The sequence below is a fragment of the Parus major genome, chromosome 3 (assembly GCF_001522545.3).
Source record: "Parus major isolate Abel chromosome 3, Parus_major1.1, whole genome shotgun sequence".
Classification (NCBI taxonomy): Eukaryota; Metazoa; Chordata; class Aves; order Passeriformes; family Paridae; genus Parus; species Parus major.
The window spans coordinates 7,593,971-7,614,309 of NC_031770.1; the positions used below are offsets into that span (position 1 = coordinate 7,593,971).

The 20,339-nt window shown below is 39.0% G+C and overlaps 1 protein-coding gene across 1 annotated transcript in view; it reads left to right on the plus strand.

Annotated features, from left to right (window-relative positions):
• The window catches only part of PCSK2 (proprotein convertase subtilisin/kexin type 2), a 99,527-nt gene that overhangs the window by 2,632 nt on the left and 76,556 nt on the right, over positions 1-20,339 (plus strand). Inside the window, exon 2 of the mRNA XM_015623003.3 lies at positions 15,939-16,043. Within this exon, the coding sequence (XP_015478489.1) occupies positions 15,939-16,043 (105 nt within the window). The remainder of the gene's footprint in view (positions 1-15,938; positions 16,044-20,339) is intronic.

The following is a 20,339-nucleotide window of genomic DNA, read 5'->3' on the forward strand; positions in this document are numbered from 1 at the left end:
CCCCCCCCCCAAATTACATTACAAAGAGAAGTGATCTTTTAGGTGCTTCAATGACACATGCTGTTTGGATGATATATTGAGTTATTTACTTAAAACAAATCCAGTTAACTTTGCCCGTATTGGAGAACAGCCATGGTCTGCAAATAATCACCTTTATTTCAGTGCAGGGACTTTCCCAGTAGGAACACAAGAGCAGATTTCTCTTTTTTAATTGTGTGTGAATTTAAGATGTGTATGAGAAAGATTTCTTTATGCCTGTTAGGGTATCACAGATCTCTTTTAAAGTGACTTTATGGGAGCTGTTTTTTAAATTATGTATTTTGAGTGCACATGTTTTCTTCCCCAATAACAAGCAATCTCTGAGCAAGTGCATACTGCGTTTACTTAACAGCAGATTTCTGTAGAAATGCATGACAAAACATTGACTTTAAGATTAATATTATGGACTGCATGATGCGATTTCTAATTGATTCTTTGGCTATGCTTCCTACTATCATTCTGAAACCACTACAAGACATCAGGTAGGCTAAATGTGTGCTTTAAATTCAGTGCTTGATGAATTGATTAAGAAGGGCTCGGTGCTTGCTTACATAAACAGGTGCTTTTGTTTAGGTCTAGGATCCTAATGTGTCAAAAACAGTAGTCAGTTTTTCTTTAATCTTCCCTGAATGAATCCTAGATAGATCTTTGTACTGCTGGTTGTGCTCTTTGATTTTTATTTTTAATATTTGCAATTTTTCAATCTATTTTTTCCTGCTAAAATTGATTCTATGTATTTCTGGTTAAACAGATGTTGTGATAAAACATACTTTTTTCTTAAAATGGTTGGTCTTACCATCTTTGAGCATTCAGGAGTTGTGAGAATGCCCCCCTAATATTGTAAGAACTGCAAAAAGAGCAAGTTTTTGGTTTCAATTAGGGTTTTTTTTCCCCATTTGATTTATTTGCCTCCTGGCATGGCTGTCACCAGAATACATTTCTTAATGCAGACTGAAAAAAGCTGCTTTCTGACCTTGCCTTGCAATTCTCAATTAATTCCTAACAAGGAGAGTTGGAAGATGCATTTAGAAAGGTCTTCTATTTGTAGATCAGAGTTTAGGCATCTCTTTCCATTTCATCAACAACAGCAAGACTGAGACAATCTACAAAATGCCACCATACCTAAAAGGCTAAATATTCTGCTTCTAGTGGCATTGAGGTGAAGGGTTTTAAACAATTAGCATTCAATGGCCTTGTATTGTAAAATAAGAACCATAGATTTGAAAACATGGAGAATTTTATGTTTAGGTTGCCTAAAGCTGGTCTATGTTTTCCTTGATGTATCACCTGATCCCTTAACCCTCTAAATTTTGCAAAACTCAGTCTACCTCTCACAGCTGTGTCTTCTTTGCATCCTGTTTTTTGCTCAGGAGGCTGCTGGTTGAGGACCAGGCTTTGTGGAACCAACCAGTAATTTTTTGATGAAACACTGTGAGCATTCAGGTTTTCTTGGTTGTTTTTTTTTTTTTTTCCTTCACATTACATAAATACAGACTTATCAGAAGCAAATCTTAGCAGATAAAGAAGCTATATTTCTTACTGCAGCAACCCATTTCCCTGCATTTGGGCAGGAAGCCTATGAGGTGGGAGTTGATGTGGTGTAGAAGGCAGACCAAGAGGAAGAATAATGAGTTTGCAGCCTTGAGATTGCTTTGCTGGGATTTCTGTCAGGGATCCTGAACATTTCATCCCAGGATGCACATACTAAAACCTCAAAATGCCCCCCTCTCCCCGTGCAGATCAACCTCTAAATCTGGAAAATAGGTGTTTGCCTTGCTATTTATTTATTTATTAATTATAGATATATAAATTTGTGTTCTGCCTTGGATGCATAAGCGGCTCCAGGAGAAAACACTAGCTAACTTAGAGCAAACAAAAAATCCCTGTTACTTAAATGTAATCAATTATGCAAATGAAAGCTGTAAATTAACAAGAAGATTTGTAAATCACAGGCTCAAGCACATCCCCAAGCCAGCTCTTTCTCTATCAGAGACTCAGACTGTTGGCTGGTGGCGAGTGCTCTTTTTGAGCTATAAAATAATCACCTTGTCATATTTTACACTTGTTTGAGTGTAAAACCAAAAGGTCAGTCTCCCCTACTGTAGATCCCCACTATAATTACTTCATTACTGTTTTGAGTATGTGGTGTAGTTGTTTCTTGGCAAAACATGCAGATTAAACCTTACCTTTACAGATTTTTTGGTTTTCTTCCTGAACTACAGCTCAGTAAACAGAGAGGTATGGGATTTTGACTGTTTATGAAGCTGCCTGCATTTATAATTTTATTTATTCCATGTTGTTTGGACCCATTTGTGATATAGAATGTGTGGTAGACACCTAGAAACAACATCACAAGTGCAGTTCTTTTTTCACCTGTTTATTTTGCACCTGATGCTGCAGCCCAATGGGGAATGGGAAGTTATTGGTTTTCATTTACATTATATTTTGTTTTGCCAGTGTCAAGGAGAAAACATCTAAGAAGTGGATGGTCCCAGCATACCAGGACTGAATGTGCTGTGTACTAGCCTATCTCCTGTCAGCTAGCCCACAGTGCCTGTCAGTCTGGGCTCTCCTTCCTTCTGCCCAGAGAGCTTTCTTGAAGATGACTCTTTTGGACTATTCCTGGGCTCTGCAACATACAGATGGATGAATTGCCTCTGTGTGTTTGACCTTTGGGATCCCATATGCTGTAGCTCTGTCTGTGATCCTACTTAAAGCTCTCCTTCCTCTAGGTAGGCTTTCCAGATGCTGAAAGCAGTCTGAGGCCATTATTGACAGGGAATGTGGACATCTGTAGCTCTTAACTTAGCCAGAGTTGAATCTGTCCCTGACCTTCCTCTGCAGAGCTGTGCAGCTAAAGGATAGCTGCTTATTGCAAGAGTCCCCTGCTTTGAAGGCTTGGGTTTTTGCATCATGCCAGATGGACAGATCCCACTGTCATGCCTAACCAGGCCCAGATGGTTTAGGGTGCTGCAAATGAGGGAGGGCAGTTTGTTTGTAGTTGGGGAGTTCAAATCCAGATTGAAGTCCTAGACCAAAAGGAATTATCAATTCACTCCCAGATGGAAATGCTTCCTTGTGAGATCCTGTGGCATTTGTTTGTTAGCAGGCAATTGGTCCCAGAGACTGACACTGCTGCTTGGCTCCTTCAGAAAAGGACAAAGGTGTTTGATTTTGTGTTATCTTTTTGAAAATCCAACTGTTTTGTGAAGGTGAAAGATAGCCTTCTGTCTTCACAAAACACGACAGGTGATGAGATACAAGACCCAACCAACTCTTAGGAAGACTTTTACTGCTGTAACTATACTGATGTGGTTAAAGTGGAGAGACAAACCCAGTGGCAGTGCTGTTACTATCAGTGTAGTAGTACTGACATGTTTAACTCATTCCAAGTCGGAACAATATTAGTAGAAATTGAATTTCTGCTGGAGCTTTTAACGGTAAGGCCATGTTGATTTCAAAAAAGCAAACAAACAAAACCAAACAAAAGCAACAACAACATAAGAGCTTCTAGACTACCTGGAATAGTTATGCTGGTAATAGTTACTGCTTAGTGTAGCTAAACAGAAGTTTGCATGTGACTCTTAACCTCATCCATCTATGGAATTGTTCAATAAAAATTGATACATGCAACTCAAGTTTCAAATGCTTGTAATAAAGCAGTTATAAAGGAGTTGCCAAAACGTAGGTAGAATTTATCTGGTGGGTAGTTTCCATTAGTAAATTCTGAGAAATGTCCATGCTCGTGGAAAATTCTGTGAGCTGGAAATCATGCCAAATTGTTAAAATGAATGATAAAGTCTGCCAGTTCTTATTAAAATATTATAGCTGGGAAACCCTTTTGTGCAGTTCCAGTCCACAGAGTAGGTGGGTAGTTTCTGTGTGAGCAGTAATATCAAATTCAGTGCTGTAAATAGATGTAAAATTTACCTCTGTCCTGCAATGTTATCGCAGTCATCAGACCCCCGTTCTTTTCTTTTTTTTTCTTTTTTTTTTCTTTCAACTTTTTCTGATAATTAAATGGGTCAGGTCTCTACAGGATGCTGCTGCATGGTGGCTATAAATATTGCAGTGAGCAGCCCAGCACTTCCATCCATCCATGCCTCTGGCGGGAGGAAGCTGAACTGCTCAAGTATTTGTCAAAGTCTAGTGTGTTGCTCTTGCAAATCAAGGCGAGCTCTGCATTTAACTCTCGTAAGTTCATTGGAAAAGCAAACCCTATGCTACTGAAATGAAGATTTAATTTCAGCTCAGCAGGCTCAGGCTGTGTTTTGTGACAGAAAGCACCGTCCCAGAGAGAGCTGAATTCGCTGTGTACTGTGTGAAGGTCTGTGTGGCTGTGACACACCGTTTATCATGCGGTGTGAAATACAGTTTGGTCACAGATTTATGACAGTAGCCCAGCAATGTAACTCAGCTGCACTGGCTGTGTTCAGCAAGGACTTAAAAAAGAAATAATGAGCTTGGCCACTCTCTCCATTTATACACTGTGATTATAAATAAATAAATAGAGTAGTGATAGCTCTTTCACAAGGAGTGAACTGGGATGTTGTCCTGTATTACTTACCTTCTCAAACAAAACTTCTGTGGAAATGTTACATTCTTAACTACTTTGTCCACAGAATGCAAATGGAAATAGTGACCTCAGTGTTTATATCAAACCTGTTGGCAAATGTGTCCCAAATACTCATGACTGAACTAGATTATTTGCTTACCAGATGAATTAAATGGTAATATGTCAGAGCAACTTTCTCCAAAGAACAAATCTGTGAAAACCCGAAACCCAGCAAAAAATATATATTTAACTATTATTATTAAGTAGAGAAATTTTCTGTTTCAGATGATTGTTGTATACCAAACTAGAACCAAAGAGGTAAATATTCTCCTTATATGGGTAGTAAAAGAGGTTTAATACAGCCTCTCCTTTCCTGATGACAGAGGATCCTTCTTTCTACCTATTCATTCTTTATGAAAAGCCAGTGAAATGGAGGAATGTGATTCTGAAATCTACTCTGTGGGTGAGTACTGTCTCTGTTACCCACTGTGCAACACCAAGTGCAGCAAAAGCTTCTTTTTAAGGCTTTTAGCTGGAGCCAAGATATGGTGAATTAGCTATAACCATGACTGTTGGATTCCCATCAGTCCCAAGGGGACTTCATACTTCCCTGTATTGATTAATTTTAGAACTGTGTTTCAATTGAATTTAGCTATTATTTTGAGCCAGCTGTAAGTGAAACTGTCAGTTCAGAATTTGGGTGAAGTAGCAAAAATCAGAACTGGAACACATTTGAAGATTTGGGAGAATTGGCTGCTAACATTGATGGAATGATGGTCCTGGATTACATCATCATCTTTACAGCATTTCCATCTTTTGATTTTTATATTGCCATTAAAACCCCCAAATTTCACAGACAAATGTACTTTTCATCTCTTAACGGTAAAACCATTCAATTTCTCCTACAATGAAGATATAGTTCAGAATAGAGCCATGTCAGAAAAGTAAGTGGATTTTTTTTCTCTTTCTTTTGTTAGAGATTAAAACACTCAGTATGATTCTGTAAAATCCCTTTTTTCCCCTTCTAACTGAACATATATTATTCATATTAAATATATTGTACCTTGCTAGAGAAACCAGGTTTTCAGGCTCTAAAGGCTGAAATGCTGAGTGATTAATTAAAACTCTACATTTTCCCTGCTTGACTAATGCCACAGGAGCAGGATAACATATAAGCACATGCTGGACTGAAAACAATTTCTGCCAGCAATAAACTTCCATCATTTATTAATTGGCAGTAAAAGACTTATTTCACAGATGCCTGACAGGTGAGTGAGGGAGGTCCTGGGAGGAAGGGTAAGAGGTGGTGTTGCTGTTTGCCTTCCTTTCTCATCATTATTGCTAGGTTTAAGTCATCCTTTTTCTTTTGTCTACCACAGAGCTCTTGACCCCACTCAGAGCAGTTGCTCCTTGTTATGAAGTGACCATTATGCTGTTGTGTCAAGAGCCAACAGGAGCTCTCTCCAGGTTGTGGTGGTGTGAGTAAAGGATTTGCCTCTGACCTGATCTTGTAATAATGAGGATCAACATTTGTGACTTCTCCTAGCAGAATCAAGAAACTTTACAAAAATAAGGAGAATGACAGTTCCAAAGTGTTCTCTTTTCCTTGGCTCTGCTGAAAATGTTTTTCTTTAAGCTTCCTTCTCCTGCTTTTCACAAGCCTACTACCTTATGTTAAAAAAGAAAAAAAAAAAAAAAGAAGAAACAGTGTGACCCTTCTGTCATTTAATGTCACAGTTTTGTTTCTAATTGTTACCCATCGGCTTCTCTCCTATAAAGCACATGTTTTTCTCAAGGAACTGACTGCTTCTCTGGCAGCTGGAAGACTTTTTCAGCGTGGTGTAATAACAGAAACCTCTCTGTGAAGCACTTTCTGTCTATCAGCTTTTGCTTGGCAGCCTAGCATTAAACAGGCACGGAGTAAAAAGGAAAGAGTAAAGGATTTGAATTGCAAGAAAGGTCAGATCTTCTTAAAGTGTCGGTAAGAGCTAGCATCTTTGCATTAAAGTAACTTCTGTGCCTTCTTGAGTAGCTCTTGTCAGTAACCAACTGATTTTGCTCTGACTTGCTCTTAAAGCTCTGCTTCATTCAAGCTTGAGTTCCTCACTGTGTTTTTAGATGCTGCATGCGCTGAGCACGTGCACACGTTTATGTAGCCACTTTATGTGAACATAGACTTAAAAATAACCCTTAAGTGCCCTACTGAAAATCAGGATCTCAGTGTTTAGAAGTGTCTTGCCCCTTCTTCATCTGGGAGGTTTAACTATGGGTAATTTGTGCCTGGGGCACACTGCATCTTAATGTTGTTTTTTAAATAGCAAACTTTAGCTCATGGCTTTTATTTCTGTGTTTCTGGAGCTGAAGTGGCAGCAGGCTCCTGTGTGCCAGTCAGCCTGTTTGGTTACACACTTAAAAGGAGAGATGGGCTGTAAATCAGGAGTGAGGCAAAGTGACCTTTTGTGAGCAGTGCTAATAGCTGTCAGCAATATTGATCTATCTCAGAAGTATGCCGTGGCCATTTAAATTTGCAGACTCTAAGTGAAGCAAAATATTTTTTAAGAGTTTTCTCTAAGGAAGATGTACTGATAGAAGAGAATTCCATCTTATATTGCTTAAATATATTACAACATTTAACAAATATTTGTTGCTAAAGAGGTGCCTGATTGCACACAGATATATTACATGTGTAGATATACCCATTAATATATGTTTGCAGTGGCACTTGGCATTTTACAGTTAAGAGTTTCATATCACAGTCTGTAGTGCTATGCAAACATTAATTAAATTGATCCTATCAATAAATAAAATAACTAAACTAAGAGTATGCCATTTTACATAGGAGGCAACTGAAACAAGAATATTACAGCTCTAATTGCTTAAGATTCTCCTAATATAAGAAGATACTGAAACTCATGTCTTTGGAGATTTAGTTCTGGTTCTGTCCTAGAGCTGAGTTGCTACCATGTGAAGCAAGAGCAGAGGAAAATAGCAAAGGAAATGGTCATGGGTTGAATGATTTTGGAGAGAAGATTATTTGAGGTGTGAAAACTTTTACAGAGTATTAGCATCTCGAGAGATGCTCTGAAAACACAGCAGAACATCAAAAAAGTGACAGGATACCCTGAGGAGCTCCATTGCTCCAAGCAGGAGACAGGCACTTAGAGCCAAAATTTTATTCACCTCTGTTAATAGAATGTAGAACTGGCAAAGCCGATTCTGGATTACCATCCTTTTACCCTCCTTTATTCTTACAGCACTGACTGCCTCAGGCTAAATGGGTTATGGTTAATTAACCGGGTCAAGTACTGACCAACTGTCTCTAAAGAATGTCTGGAGTCTGATTTCTACTTGTCTTCTTTTCTCATTTTTGTTTGTTTTGAGGGGGAGGATATGTTTATTCTCTTTATTTTTGGTCCTTTGTTATTGTCTTGTTTTATTTTTAGGGGGTGGTGGTATTTGTTTTGTTTTAATGGGATGGTAAAATTCTCCCAATTTGTGTAAAAAATCATTTTGTGTTACACATACCTGCTTCAAGAAAATGTAATTGATTCCCCTTCTGGTGAAATCATATTTACTTAATTATTCTAAATGATGTGGATGTTTATCTGTTGTTTGTGTGGTTGTTATGGAGTTGTGTAACTGAATGATTGGAGAGGTTGTCTCCTTTTCCCAGTGGTTGATTGTTGCTTCTAAAAATGACAACACAATTGGTAGATGCTCCCAGTGATTTTTTTGGTGCTGAACTCCAGAATATCTTCTGGTGCCCAGGGCTTGACTGAGGTGCTCTTCTTGCACACACACACACAAACACACACAATATTTATGTAAGAGGGCATAATGATGATTGCTCAGCCTTCACTTCAGCCTCTCAGCCAAACAATAATAATCACCTACTCCAGGTAATGACAATCTGGATTAACTCAATCCAATTTGAGGGCTGGTTGTATAAGCAGCAGCATTCTCCTTGAAATCTGGGAAGCATGCTGCTTTCAACAGGACATCTGGTAGAATTGATAATGGTGTTTACAGTTACTGGGGAGTAATGGATAAAACTCTCTAAACTCCCAGATCCATTCCCATAAACTAGAATAACCATTTTTAAAGCGTCAAATGGCTTCTCCAATTCACTGATAAAACTATCAGTAAATCCAGAGTAATGTCACTGATGACTTGTCTGGCTTTATGTGCTTGCATTTCAGGTGCTCTTCAGTGACAGGCTTAGCAGTGATACAGGTACAGTAAAACCTTACACCTGTGTGATTCATTCAATAGCAGATCAAATTCCAAATATCACAAACTTGTAACCAAACCAATGGGGCAATGTTTTGTAAGTGCTTGGAAGCACTGGGTGGGGTAATGTAACAACAAAAGTGATGGGAAATTGACACCAGACATTTAGTATCAGAATTGATCTACCTGAGCAGCAGTGCTTCTCTTACAGACTGCAGAGTGAAAGAGCTCCTGGGGCTCAGCTCAGCTTGTATTTTAACATGGCCACCTCAGATAAGTGAGGTGAATCATGCCTTGAAAGGGCCTCTTTTTCTTTTGCCATGAATTGTACAGGGCATTCAGATGAATTCCATGTGGAAATACTGGACATGTAAGTGTGATAGCAATCCACAGCTGGTTCAGTTTCTTTCATTTACTTCCAGGTTTTTATTAAACACCTCATGTCCAGCTGTTGAGGAGACTGTTTAACCTTGTTCTTGCTGCATGCAAGAGGGACTAGGCAGAAGGCTTTGTTTTATCCTTTTGGATAAAATAAAATCCAAAGGGATATATTCTACAGAGTCTTTGGACATTACTTTTGACTTTACACTGTTTCTAGAGGAAAAGATATTTTGCTGTGGGGGTGAGGAAAGCTCTCGGGAGCCATTGGAAACTACTTCCTCTGGCTTGAGAAGACGTAATAGAACTTTTTAAGCAGGGTTGCTGTGTTCTTACAGGATAAACACTATTCTAAATAACAGTGACAGGTGGCCTTGTTATCATGTTAATATTTCCAATATTTGTTTAAAATATTGTTTGTTAAATAATAAATACAAATACACAATTTATTTACAATATTACAATTGACTTTTATATCTCTCTACTTAGTCTTGGTCCCTTCTTATACCACCTGTCGCTGATTCCTTTAAGAGCTGGTTGAATATTTATACGAAACAGACAACACATGAAAATGTCTAAGTCAGGCATTTATGAATTAATTTGTAAGAGAATGTTTCACTTTGTGTTGATGAATTGATTTCACAAGGATGATCTGATGATGTTTTAATATGAAATGTACCTTTTATGAGTGTTGAAGCTATGACTAGAACACCTCCACCTGCCAGATTGGCCAAGAGAAGCAGATTAGACTTTAGTGGAGGCAGGTGGCAAAGACACAGGTACAGTGAGAACTGAGCCAGGAAGACTGAATCATAGCACTTAGACCTGGGCCTGACTGTGCCAGCGTTTAGGGCTGTTTGGAGCTTGTGCAGAACCCTGGCTCCACCTGAGATCCTTATTTTGAGCCTTCACAGTAATTATATCACATAAAGGAGGAAATGTCAAATCCTTGCCATGGGCCATGGGGACACAGTAGACTGGATTTCATGTTGGGTGATCTCTGGTGCAGCTTTAGTCCTCTGTGCTATTTCACATTTCTCTACCAATGTTTGAATTAATCCTTTCGTGTTTGTGCTTTGTTCTGTGTCATTTCCGTGCCCGAGGCTGCCTGTGTTTCTAGCTGGCTCCTCTCTTACATGGCCCTTGTCCCTAAAGTGAGTGAGTGCTTTTGACTTCAGACTTGGCTCCCATCTGTGTATTTAAAGGCAAAATGATTTCTAATGCTAATTGGGGTGAGGTAAAATTAAAGAGTTTAAAAATTCTTATTGAATATTTATAAGCATCCTCAGTGCATTTGGTGAAACTGGGATGAAAAGGTTTCTAATTTCTGCTGCGAGGTACTTTTGTGCTTCACTTACAATGGTAACTGAAGGTGTGAGGCCTGTAGGGCCTGTGAAGGCTCCAAATACATTTATTTGTACTGGATTTAGGTCATATTTTCTGATGGTGTAATTACTGAGCAGTAATGGGACGAAAGAGCTCACATGTGCCAATTCATGGTTCCTTTTGAAAGTCAGGAGTCATGCTTGAGCAGTGCTTGGACTTTGTGGGGAGAGATGTTTTGTGTCATACTTCTTAAAAAAGAAAAAAATTAAATTATTATTCAGGGGATGGGTATATTTCTTTTCCTTTAGCCCCAGTGTTTGTTTGAACTCTCACATCCATGGCCACATATCCATACTAAGGCAGGCAAGGAGCTGTGGGGAGGGTCTTTGTCAGCCTGGCTGAATGGGGGATTTCTGTGAATCCCATTCACTGACAGATCCATTTATGCTGATTTTAGTGACCAGAAAAGACAGTAACTTGCTATAAATTTCCCTTTGCTTGTATTTATAAATGATTTTGCTCAAAAGAAAGTTTTGCAAAAACTGTTGTCCCAGTTAGTAACTTGGAAGAGGAAACTTAACAAAAGATTAAAGTAAACTAGTTTTAGAATATTACAGTACTGGGGAGAAATAATTGGAAATGATGCACAAAAGCCAGCCATGTGCTGTAGGGATTCTGCATTATGTGAAACAGTGTGAAAGGCAGTATGGGAAGGCTGGGCAGAGATAGTTCCCATTAAAACAAGAAAGGGCAATCTAGGTTGTTCTTAAGCTTTTTGTGGGCACCATAATATATGTAGAGCTCTGTACTGAGCCAGTAAAACACGATGTTAAAGATAAGGAGCCAGTAAAATTTATATTAAAGATAAGCCTTGGAACCAATGTTCTTTATTTTTGCATTGTATATTACCTCTTAAAACTAGTGACAGGCTGTGAATGCTGGACCTCTCCCTGAGAGCCAGATAAAGTATTGATGCCACTGGCTTCTTTATTTGATATTGGTATTTTCTGAAGAATTTATTGCTGCTTCATAATACCTTTGCTTTTCTGGTCAGGTGATGCTGATGCTTGTTTTCAGTGTCAGTTCTGCCCAAGGTGGTCTCAGTTGCTGCAGTTTTAGAATGAGGAACAGTGTCTGATTTTAGTCTTTCTGTGGCTTTTGTTTAAACTTCTGCACTGCTTTGCAGTTGATATTGATTTCCTTTGCTTTGTGACGGGCAGAACTGCAACTGGTGTCACTGTGCATATTGTTCAAGGCAAGAAAGAAGGGCGGTTTGATTTTCTCTGTCAGGTAGACAAGGTGGGATGGGAGCCATCAGCTCTGAGGGAACTGTGTGTGCTGCCCCATCCTAGATCAGGTGTCTCTGAGGAACAGACTACTTTATTACCTGATTTTTCTTTCTCAGAGCAGTTGAGGGCTCAGCAGTGGACTGTCTTTTTCTCCCTTTCAATGCTGGGAAATGCCTGGGCCTGGCAGGGGAGAATTGTAGTGTTTACAGCCCTTCTTCCCAGCAGTGGCATCTAGGGCAGCTCAGAGTCACTCCCTTTACTTTCTGGGGAGAGACTGTAAGGAGGAGAATGCAGAAAGTTGGAGAACCACAAATTTAACTTACTTATTTTTATTTCAGTAATAATTACACTTCAACTTCTGTGGTTCAGCAGTAGCTTGAGAAGCAGCTAAGATATCTCAGTTGAACTGGTGCTAAAACTGTGGGTAATATGAAACTTTTCCTGCTTCTTTCTATACCAAATGGTACATCCTAGCCATTTTCATAGAATCATGGGTTGTTAAGGTTGGAAAAGACCCTAAGATCATCAAGTCTATTTTGTTTTCAGTTAAGCCTCTTCCATTCAAAGTCTTTCCTGAATTTAGTTGATCACTGAATTTTTAAAAGTTATTTTCTGGTCCACATCCTTCAAGAAAAGGGTTAAACACATTTCATCTTTGCTTCAGAAAGTGTTACTAAAAACCACAAGGAGGCTGCAAATATGAAGAAAAGGAGGAGACAAGTGGATATAAAATGTTTTGCTCTACTTGCTGTTTTGTATTTGTGATTCTGGCTTTGCTTGTATGTATTTTTCACCAGTACTTTTATACAAATATTGCGAGTAATGAAGTGCTTATAATTCCTGAGATTCTGAAAGTCGTGCCTTGTAATGGACAATATTTATACATCAAGGCAGTAAGTAGGCCCATTTCTTATCCTAAATAATCCTCCTCACTTGAATGTTAAAATGCTTTCCAGTAATTAGTTATCTTAATTGCTATTTTTTTTGAGAGCAGGAAGCTTTGCTTTTGTCTTGCAAAAAGCACCTGAGCCACCAGGCTGAGTGCATTATTGTTCCATGGTACATGCTGAGCCTGCTGCTGCCAGAATAGGAATTTTAGTCCATAAAAATTCCAGCCTTACCGCTTCAACATTACAGAGCAGATACTGCTGATAACATTTTGGAGTCTTTAACAGATCTGTTTTCATTTCACTCCATTATTTGCACTGTTCATTTCACTATTTGCTCCTTTGCTGTAGCTCCAAATCAAAAGAGCCTTCCTGGAGTGGCTGATAGTGGGGATGCAGATCCTGCTGTGAGCTACCTGTGCTCTCCATTTGGTTGCAGCCAAGAAGTTACTGGCCTGGTAGCAGGAGTCCCTCAGAATTGGAGGTTCCAGTCATTTTTTTTTCATGGTATTCACAAATCTCAGTGCAAAATCCTCATCAAAGCTTGACATTTTAGGCCCTTTCCCTGGTGTCTGATTTCTCCCACATGTATGTTCATTGATTTCGAGGATTTACTGCATAGTTTGGGTTCTTCCTGTAAATTGCTTGGTTTCTGCTAATAAATATTTACAACCCACTGTGCTGGATCACATAATCTTTCAGGTATTGCTTCACTGAGTTACCTTCCTGGGTGTCCTCCTCTAGGTTTAATTGATCCCGTGTGAAAAAACCACGTGAACCGTAAAATATCCAAGTTCCTCGAAGATTACTGGGATAATACCGTGGAAAGAGTGGAATAATCTTGGTCAATCTTATTTGTGACCTTGTCCATAAATCTGGTCATTGTTGTATTAACTGTAATTTCTTATGGTCAAACTTGAATACACCAGCTTTAAGAGGTTACTGTATACAATGCTGTTTCATGCTAAGAGGTACTAGAAACTAACCTTATATGTAAAATAAACAGCAAATACCTGATATATATTTCCAGACATCTTCAAAATTGCTTAGATTAATCCTTAATGGAAGAACATCAAGATGAATATCTGACTGGATTTGATTTCAATGGTTGATACTGAAATAAAAGGAAGAAAAGCAAGCCTGATTTCACAGAGAGAATTTGAGGTTTAATTGGGCCACAGACAGCAAAGGATGGTAATGGATAGCACACCAGGATGGATTTCAAGCTGTAACTAAGCTGCCTATTTAGATTTTTTCCCCCCCTGCATGTTTTTGAGGCATAGAGTAATGTATGCAATGTATGCAATCTCCTTTTCCTGGAGAGCCAGGTTTATTACTAAACTCTGGATTATGTAAATACCTGATCACCCTGTTGATAAAGATGTCAGATACAAGATTAAATGTGAATCTGCTTTTTAAAACAATTACCTAAACCCAGGCAGAATTTGAGCTTTTAGAGCTCTGACTCAGGATATATACAAAGTGCAGTTTTGTGGCCTCTACTGTGAGCTTTCATAGCCTTCTTTCTCCTTCTACCTCAACTGTTGTATTTTTCACAGGTGTATGAAGCTGAAGTTAAATATCCTGATTATTCGCCCAGAAAAGCTCTCCAGTCAGCCATGCAGATCAGCTCCAGGGAGCCATAATGATTTTGATGAAATCTCTTTAACCTTTTATAAATACTTTAAAAGAGGTCTTTTTATCAGAACAGAATAATTTTATTTTTTTTTTTAAAGTTACTTCACGTTTATGTATCCAACAGAATGGAACTTCAATGTGAAAATTAAATGCTTTCATTTCAGTGATAATAAGTGTTTCAATTAACATTAAAAGTTACTTTAAAGAAAAAGAAAACCTAAACTTGAATACTCATTTTTGGAATGACCAGATTTTAAGCTTTCAGAATTTGCTATGTTCTATTTCTACACTGCTTCCCATGTATAGTAAAATATGTTTGTGGAAGTGGTAGATTGACTGAAATTGGACATAATTTCATGGAAAATAATTTATATTTGTGCACTGCATATATCTGTATACAGGAACAGAATCTGTTTTATGGCAGCATGATGCTTCTACCTGTATTCAGCTCAGGTTTTCTTAACATTGTTTCTATCTAGACATCAGCCTTGCTATTTCAGTAAAGAACCTTGAACTCCTGCTAAGATGTTTATGTTGTCATGAAGTATAGATAATAAAAAGTAGAGGAACAGGCTGTCATAGCTGTTCTAGAATCTCTCTTTTAAAAAGGTGTTTTACATGCAGTGTAGTTGAACCTTTGAAGTTGAAATATTCACAGCATTAATGTTCCCAACCATTTTTTTCAACTTCTGCAAGAACAAACTTAGTTTAAAAATGTGCAGTTACTTGCTTAGATTTAAATGTTCAACTGGAATGTCCCTATTAAATTCAAAATGGGAAAGAAGGAATCATTTGAGCTTGAGGTGGAGCTTCCTAATCAGGTGCTGGAAGTGGGATGCTCTTCTCCTAACATTGTCTTTTAGCCTTTTAAAAGATAATTGTCTAGTAGCCTTCCAGTTGCTCTCTGCCAGTCCTGAGGAGAAAAATGCATTTAATAATGGGAAGCCTTCCAGAGGTGTTTGCTTGCTCCTTAAATGTCTTGAACATTAAAGGTGCAGAACACTGTTCCCACCTGAACACTGAGCTGCCTGTTTTCTTAATATGCTTTGTATGTTCCATTTTGGGGTGCACAGAAGAAATTCCAAGTATCTTATGTTTCTGAAAGTGGAAATCTCTCTGTTTCCTGCCTTCCATCCTATGGTGTCAGTTTGGGTATGTTACAGAAGCTTAGCAAAGCATTTATGTAAAGCCCTCTTAGTGAGGGATGCTCTCTGGCGATTCAAATATTTTGTAATTAATTTTGTTCTTTTATTCTGTCTTTTTCAGGAAATAGGGAATGCTTCCTCTTGTGATTTGGGGTGCCCATCAGAAATAGTGACACTGTTGACCTTAAATGTAGGGTGGAAAGAGTACCAAGTGTATACAAGTGAAGTTATGCACTGTAAGCCTGTAGCAAACAACTTTAATGCTGCTGGGTGCACTTTTCAGAAATAACTTAGGAGTGGCATTCTCAAGAGTGATTTGGGCTCTTTGGTATAACTCCTCACAAATCTTGTAGATTCCTGAATCCCTTCACAAGTAAAAGTTTTTTTGTCATCCTTATTTACAGCCAATAGCTTCATGATTTTTATTTTTTTTCCCCTCTCTCTTCCTCAGCTCCCTTTTTTAGAATCTGGATACTTTTTTTATCACAATGGTCTTGCTAAAGCCAGGAGAAGACGCAGCCTTCAACACAAGCTTCGTCTGGAAAAGGACTCCAGGGTAAGTGTTTCATCATTATGTGCAGCTGTTATGTTTTCTTTGTGACACAGACAATTTTTTTATGAGATCAGGGTGATGATCAAATCTGTGGCTATGATTATGGGTTTTTCCCCCCCATGTTTCAAACTTGGTGGCTTCTGTATGCACACACTTCCCAAACAGCCTCAGCTTTTATTTTTATTTCACTGTTAGTCATACATTCTCTGAGGTGTATCCTCTCTCCACTAAGACTCAGTGATGCCGTAGTCTCCAGGACATCTCTGTGCACTCTGTAATGTGGGAAGAAGCCATCTGAGGTACATCTCCTGTTTGTCCACTCTGTGAATCCTGCTACCCATGGGTTATTCAGCCCTGAATTGTGGTCTGGATGGCAGCACTTTCTCAGCAATCACCACAGATGCCCTTTTTCTCTGGGAATAGTATAAACACCAGTTACTAGAGGAGTGTCTAACTTGAGTAGTTCTTTTAGAGGCTCTTGATTGCAGTCTACAAATGGTGTGCTCAGTTTCCAGAAGCATAAACCTTTCAAACAGGAGAAAAAGGCCCCTTTTGTGGAAGGCTATGAGCTGACACTGACAAATTATTTTTCCTTATATGCAGAGTTTTTGCACCAGCTTAATACTGGGCTGAAGTTGGACCAGGTAGCACAAAAAATGTATTTACTGCCCAAAGAAGGTAGGTTGGCCTGAGGAATGGTATCATGACAGCAAATAGATAATTTTTTAATCCTTCAGTAAGATTTCAATTCACTGCACTGTGAAGAGAGGGAAACAATTTTATTCCAGACAGAATGCAATTGCCAGATTTGTGTTATTGCAACACCCATGACAATGAAACACTTGAGTAGGAAGAAGAGGAAAATAGGTTAAATAAGATCATAATTGTTGTTGTGACACCAGAGCAAGCAAGGACTGATGAATTCCCAGCTTAATTTTCCTGTTTCTGCAGAAATTTCAAGTGATTCCAGGCCCAGGTTGAGCTAGGATGCCCGTGGCTGGTCACTTGTGCAGTTGAGAGCCTTGTGAAGGAACCACACAGGTTCCAGGTGCTGCCTGCCCCATTACTGTGTCCCAAGATGCTGATAGCTCTAGGGCACCTCTTTCTGTCCCCTTCTCTAAAGGGAAACCAGATATAGGTGAGGGGTTATGAGGCAGAGACATCCAACCTGCCTTGAACAGAAATTCAGAGACTTCCGTTGTTTTGTTTACTAAGCAGGGATCAGAGAGTAAATAACTGGGGAAAATGTAAAATTTGTAGGTACTAAACCAAATGTCCTGAGATGTTTTTTCTGTTTGTGAACCACCCAGTCTTGTAAAGTCATTTATGAGAAAATGCATGAGAAAATTTAAAAGAAAAAGTACACAATTAAGTCAGAATGTTGGAAAGTAGTGGCTGGGTACAGTCACTGTACAGAGTCATTCCATATGCTCTTTGAAAATAAATATTTCTGTAAGTCTCTAAAAGTTTTCCAAATACCTGTGATATTTGTATGAAACCACCAGTTCTCACTGCAGCCTGATATTACATGTCTGAGCACTCCTGGACTAATTCCAGACTGGCTCTTGCACTTATACCTCTAGACTAAGTGTCTGCACTGCTGTTAAGAACAGCTTAAGTGAATTTACCATCTCCTTCAGAGATGTTCCCTTTTGTAGTCATCTGTTATTTGCAGTTTCTATATTCTCAATTTGCTTCTGTCACATGCAGTGAAATCTCATTTTTCCTGATAATCTCCACCTTATCCTGGTACTGCATACCACTGTCTCCCTCCTTTGATTTCAGGGAATAAAGCTGTGTTTAAATAACTGAGAGTATTTCCCACTTGAGGAAAAGGATGACCCTGGGTGAATTCTGACTTCGTGGTTTGCACTGGAAAATGGAAGGGGGATGAAGCAGTGTTTCATTTTCACATATAACATGGCATTTTCTCATCTAGCCTGTCCTGTTGAATAGTCCTTGAGCTCTTATGATCCTGTATAGGTCAGTTGCTCTATTTAATACAGTTTGAGAGCAATTAAAATCATTATTTTTATCTCCCTTCTTCTTTCTATGTGAAGTTTCTTTTCTATGTGAAGCCATAAAAATTCCTGTCATTTTGTGTATAAATGGAAACATGAGTTGTGTTGACAGTACTTAATTTCAAACTCTAAAAGTAATTTCTAAATGTAATGGCAGCTTTCTAGACCATTTATGATCAATTTTACTTAGCAACAAATGTCAGCACTGTCATGGTTAATATGTTAATGCATGAAGCCAAGAATAAAATGTTCCTGATTTCAGGCTAGCCAGGAAGAAAAACCTTCAACCACAGGACTATAAAAATCTCTCAGGAGCTGTTATGGTAAATGGTGTTTCAAAAAGTTGCTTGGCCCTACCCAAATGTGAGAAAGTGGGCTACACTTCTTCTGTATACTTTTCACTTTTAAGGATGTTACAATGCCTAGCTAATTTTAGTTACTAGCTGAAAAACAGCACAGATGTTAACTCAATTAATTAATGTTTTTTAATCAAGTAAGTCCCTTGAGGATCCATGTCAGTTTTTCAGAAGTCTAAGATAGATGACACAGCACTATGCAAACAGGTTACTGCATCATTTCCATGATCTCCATGTCTTTTAAAATGCTCAAAAATGCTTTGTTGTGTGAAATTTACTTTTATGATTGAAACAAAATAATTTGGAGCTATTCTAAAAACATTACAGCAGCTAAGTGATAAACATCACTGCAGTCAAGGGGGTGGGAAGGAAACATTATTTAATTCCTAGAAATCCAGCGAGAACTAATCTTTGTTTTGAAGAACCATCTTGAATACAATGGTTTTAACATTTTTTAATAGATTCATATCACTGATGCCTGAAGCAGTTCTGGCAGTGGATGAAGAAGGTAAATGTAGTGTTGTCACATAGTGTGCTGTCCTGTGGAACTGTTCAAGAAAAAAAGTGCAGGTGCATGAGGCACCCTGGCTTTTGCTGTCAATACTGTCCTGTCAGGCATCCTTTCTATCAAGGTGGCAAATTCCACAGTGAGCTGAACTGCTTCAAATGGAGACTGTTTTGTTATTTAAATTACATTATCCAAGGTATAGAGAACCTTCCAGGAGAGGTTTGCTTTGACTCCTCTTTGTCAGTTGCAAATTTCTGTGATTTCCAGGTGTGCTTCTGTTCTTTTAGCTGATATACCCTTGGTGCCAAATGAATTGTGGGGAGGGATTCCCTGTACCACTTTTACATCTTTAAGCTGGAATTCTTAGTGAGCTAAGACATAGCAGCAACATCTCCAGCATTCTTCATGTGAAACTGCATTTTTTTGTGCCTTTATCTGTTTATAGCAAAAATGTCTGAGACCAAAAGTTCAGCCATTTGGCTTTTTTGACCCTGGAAGACTTCATTTAAGGGGCTGCAGACAGGAAAGTAGCCCTTGCCATGACCCATGGACACAGAAAGCTGTGGGGAGCCACAGTAGTATGGGACCAGGCATCAGTGTAAATGTGAAGAGAGAGCAAAAGCCCAGAGTCAGAGAGAAGGTTGAGTGATCTGGGTTTGGAGGAGCCCAGGAGCTGAGTGAGACATGGAGGAGCATGTGTTGGCTGGAGAGACTGGAGACAAGGTATCCACAGTGACATCAAAATGTGCAGCTGCCTAAAGTGCACATCACAGTCTTGGAACAAGGGGAGCCTTCCCTGTGAGCAAGGGGAAATACAGCTTCTGTAAGAACAAACTTTGCTTTTAATAATGAGGACCAGTGGTATGTGATTGCCCTGGAAAAGAGAATCAGAAATATGGAGATACTTCATATTGCCTTGTTTGTTAGTACGGTAGAGGCAGGATGGGAAATGGAGTCCTCTCCTGTTCCACCATAGCTAAAACAAAACCAAACCATGGGATTTGATTCTGTCATGGGCTGATGCTGGCTGGATGCCAGATGCCTGCCAATTCACTCTGTCACTCCCCAGTGGGACAGGGGAGAGAAAAACATAATGGAGGGTTCATGTGTTGAGGTAAGGACTGGACTAAGTTTGATCACTCATCAAACATCATGGGCAAAACAGGCTGTAATTAGAGATATGAATTAAATTTATTACACTAGCAAAATCAGAGCAGGATTATGAAAAATGAACCCTTAGAAACCCCTCCCTCCTTCCCAGCTCCTAGTCCAGTGGCACAGGGACAGAGGGAATGGGGTTATGGTCAGTTCATCACCTGTGGTTTCTTCCATTGCTCAGGGAGAGGAGTTGTTCCCCTGTGCCACTGTGGGGCCACCACAGGAGACAGTTCTCCACAAACCTCCAGTGTGAGTC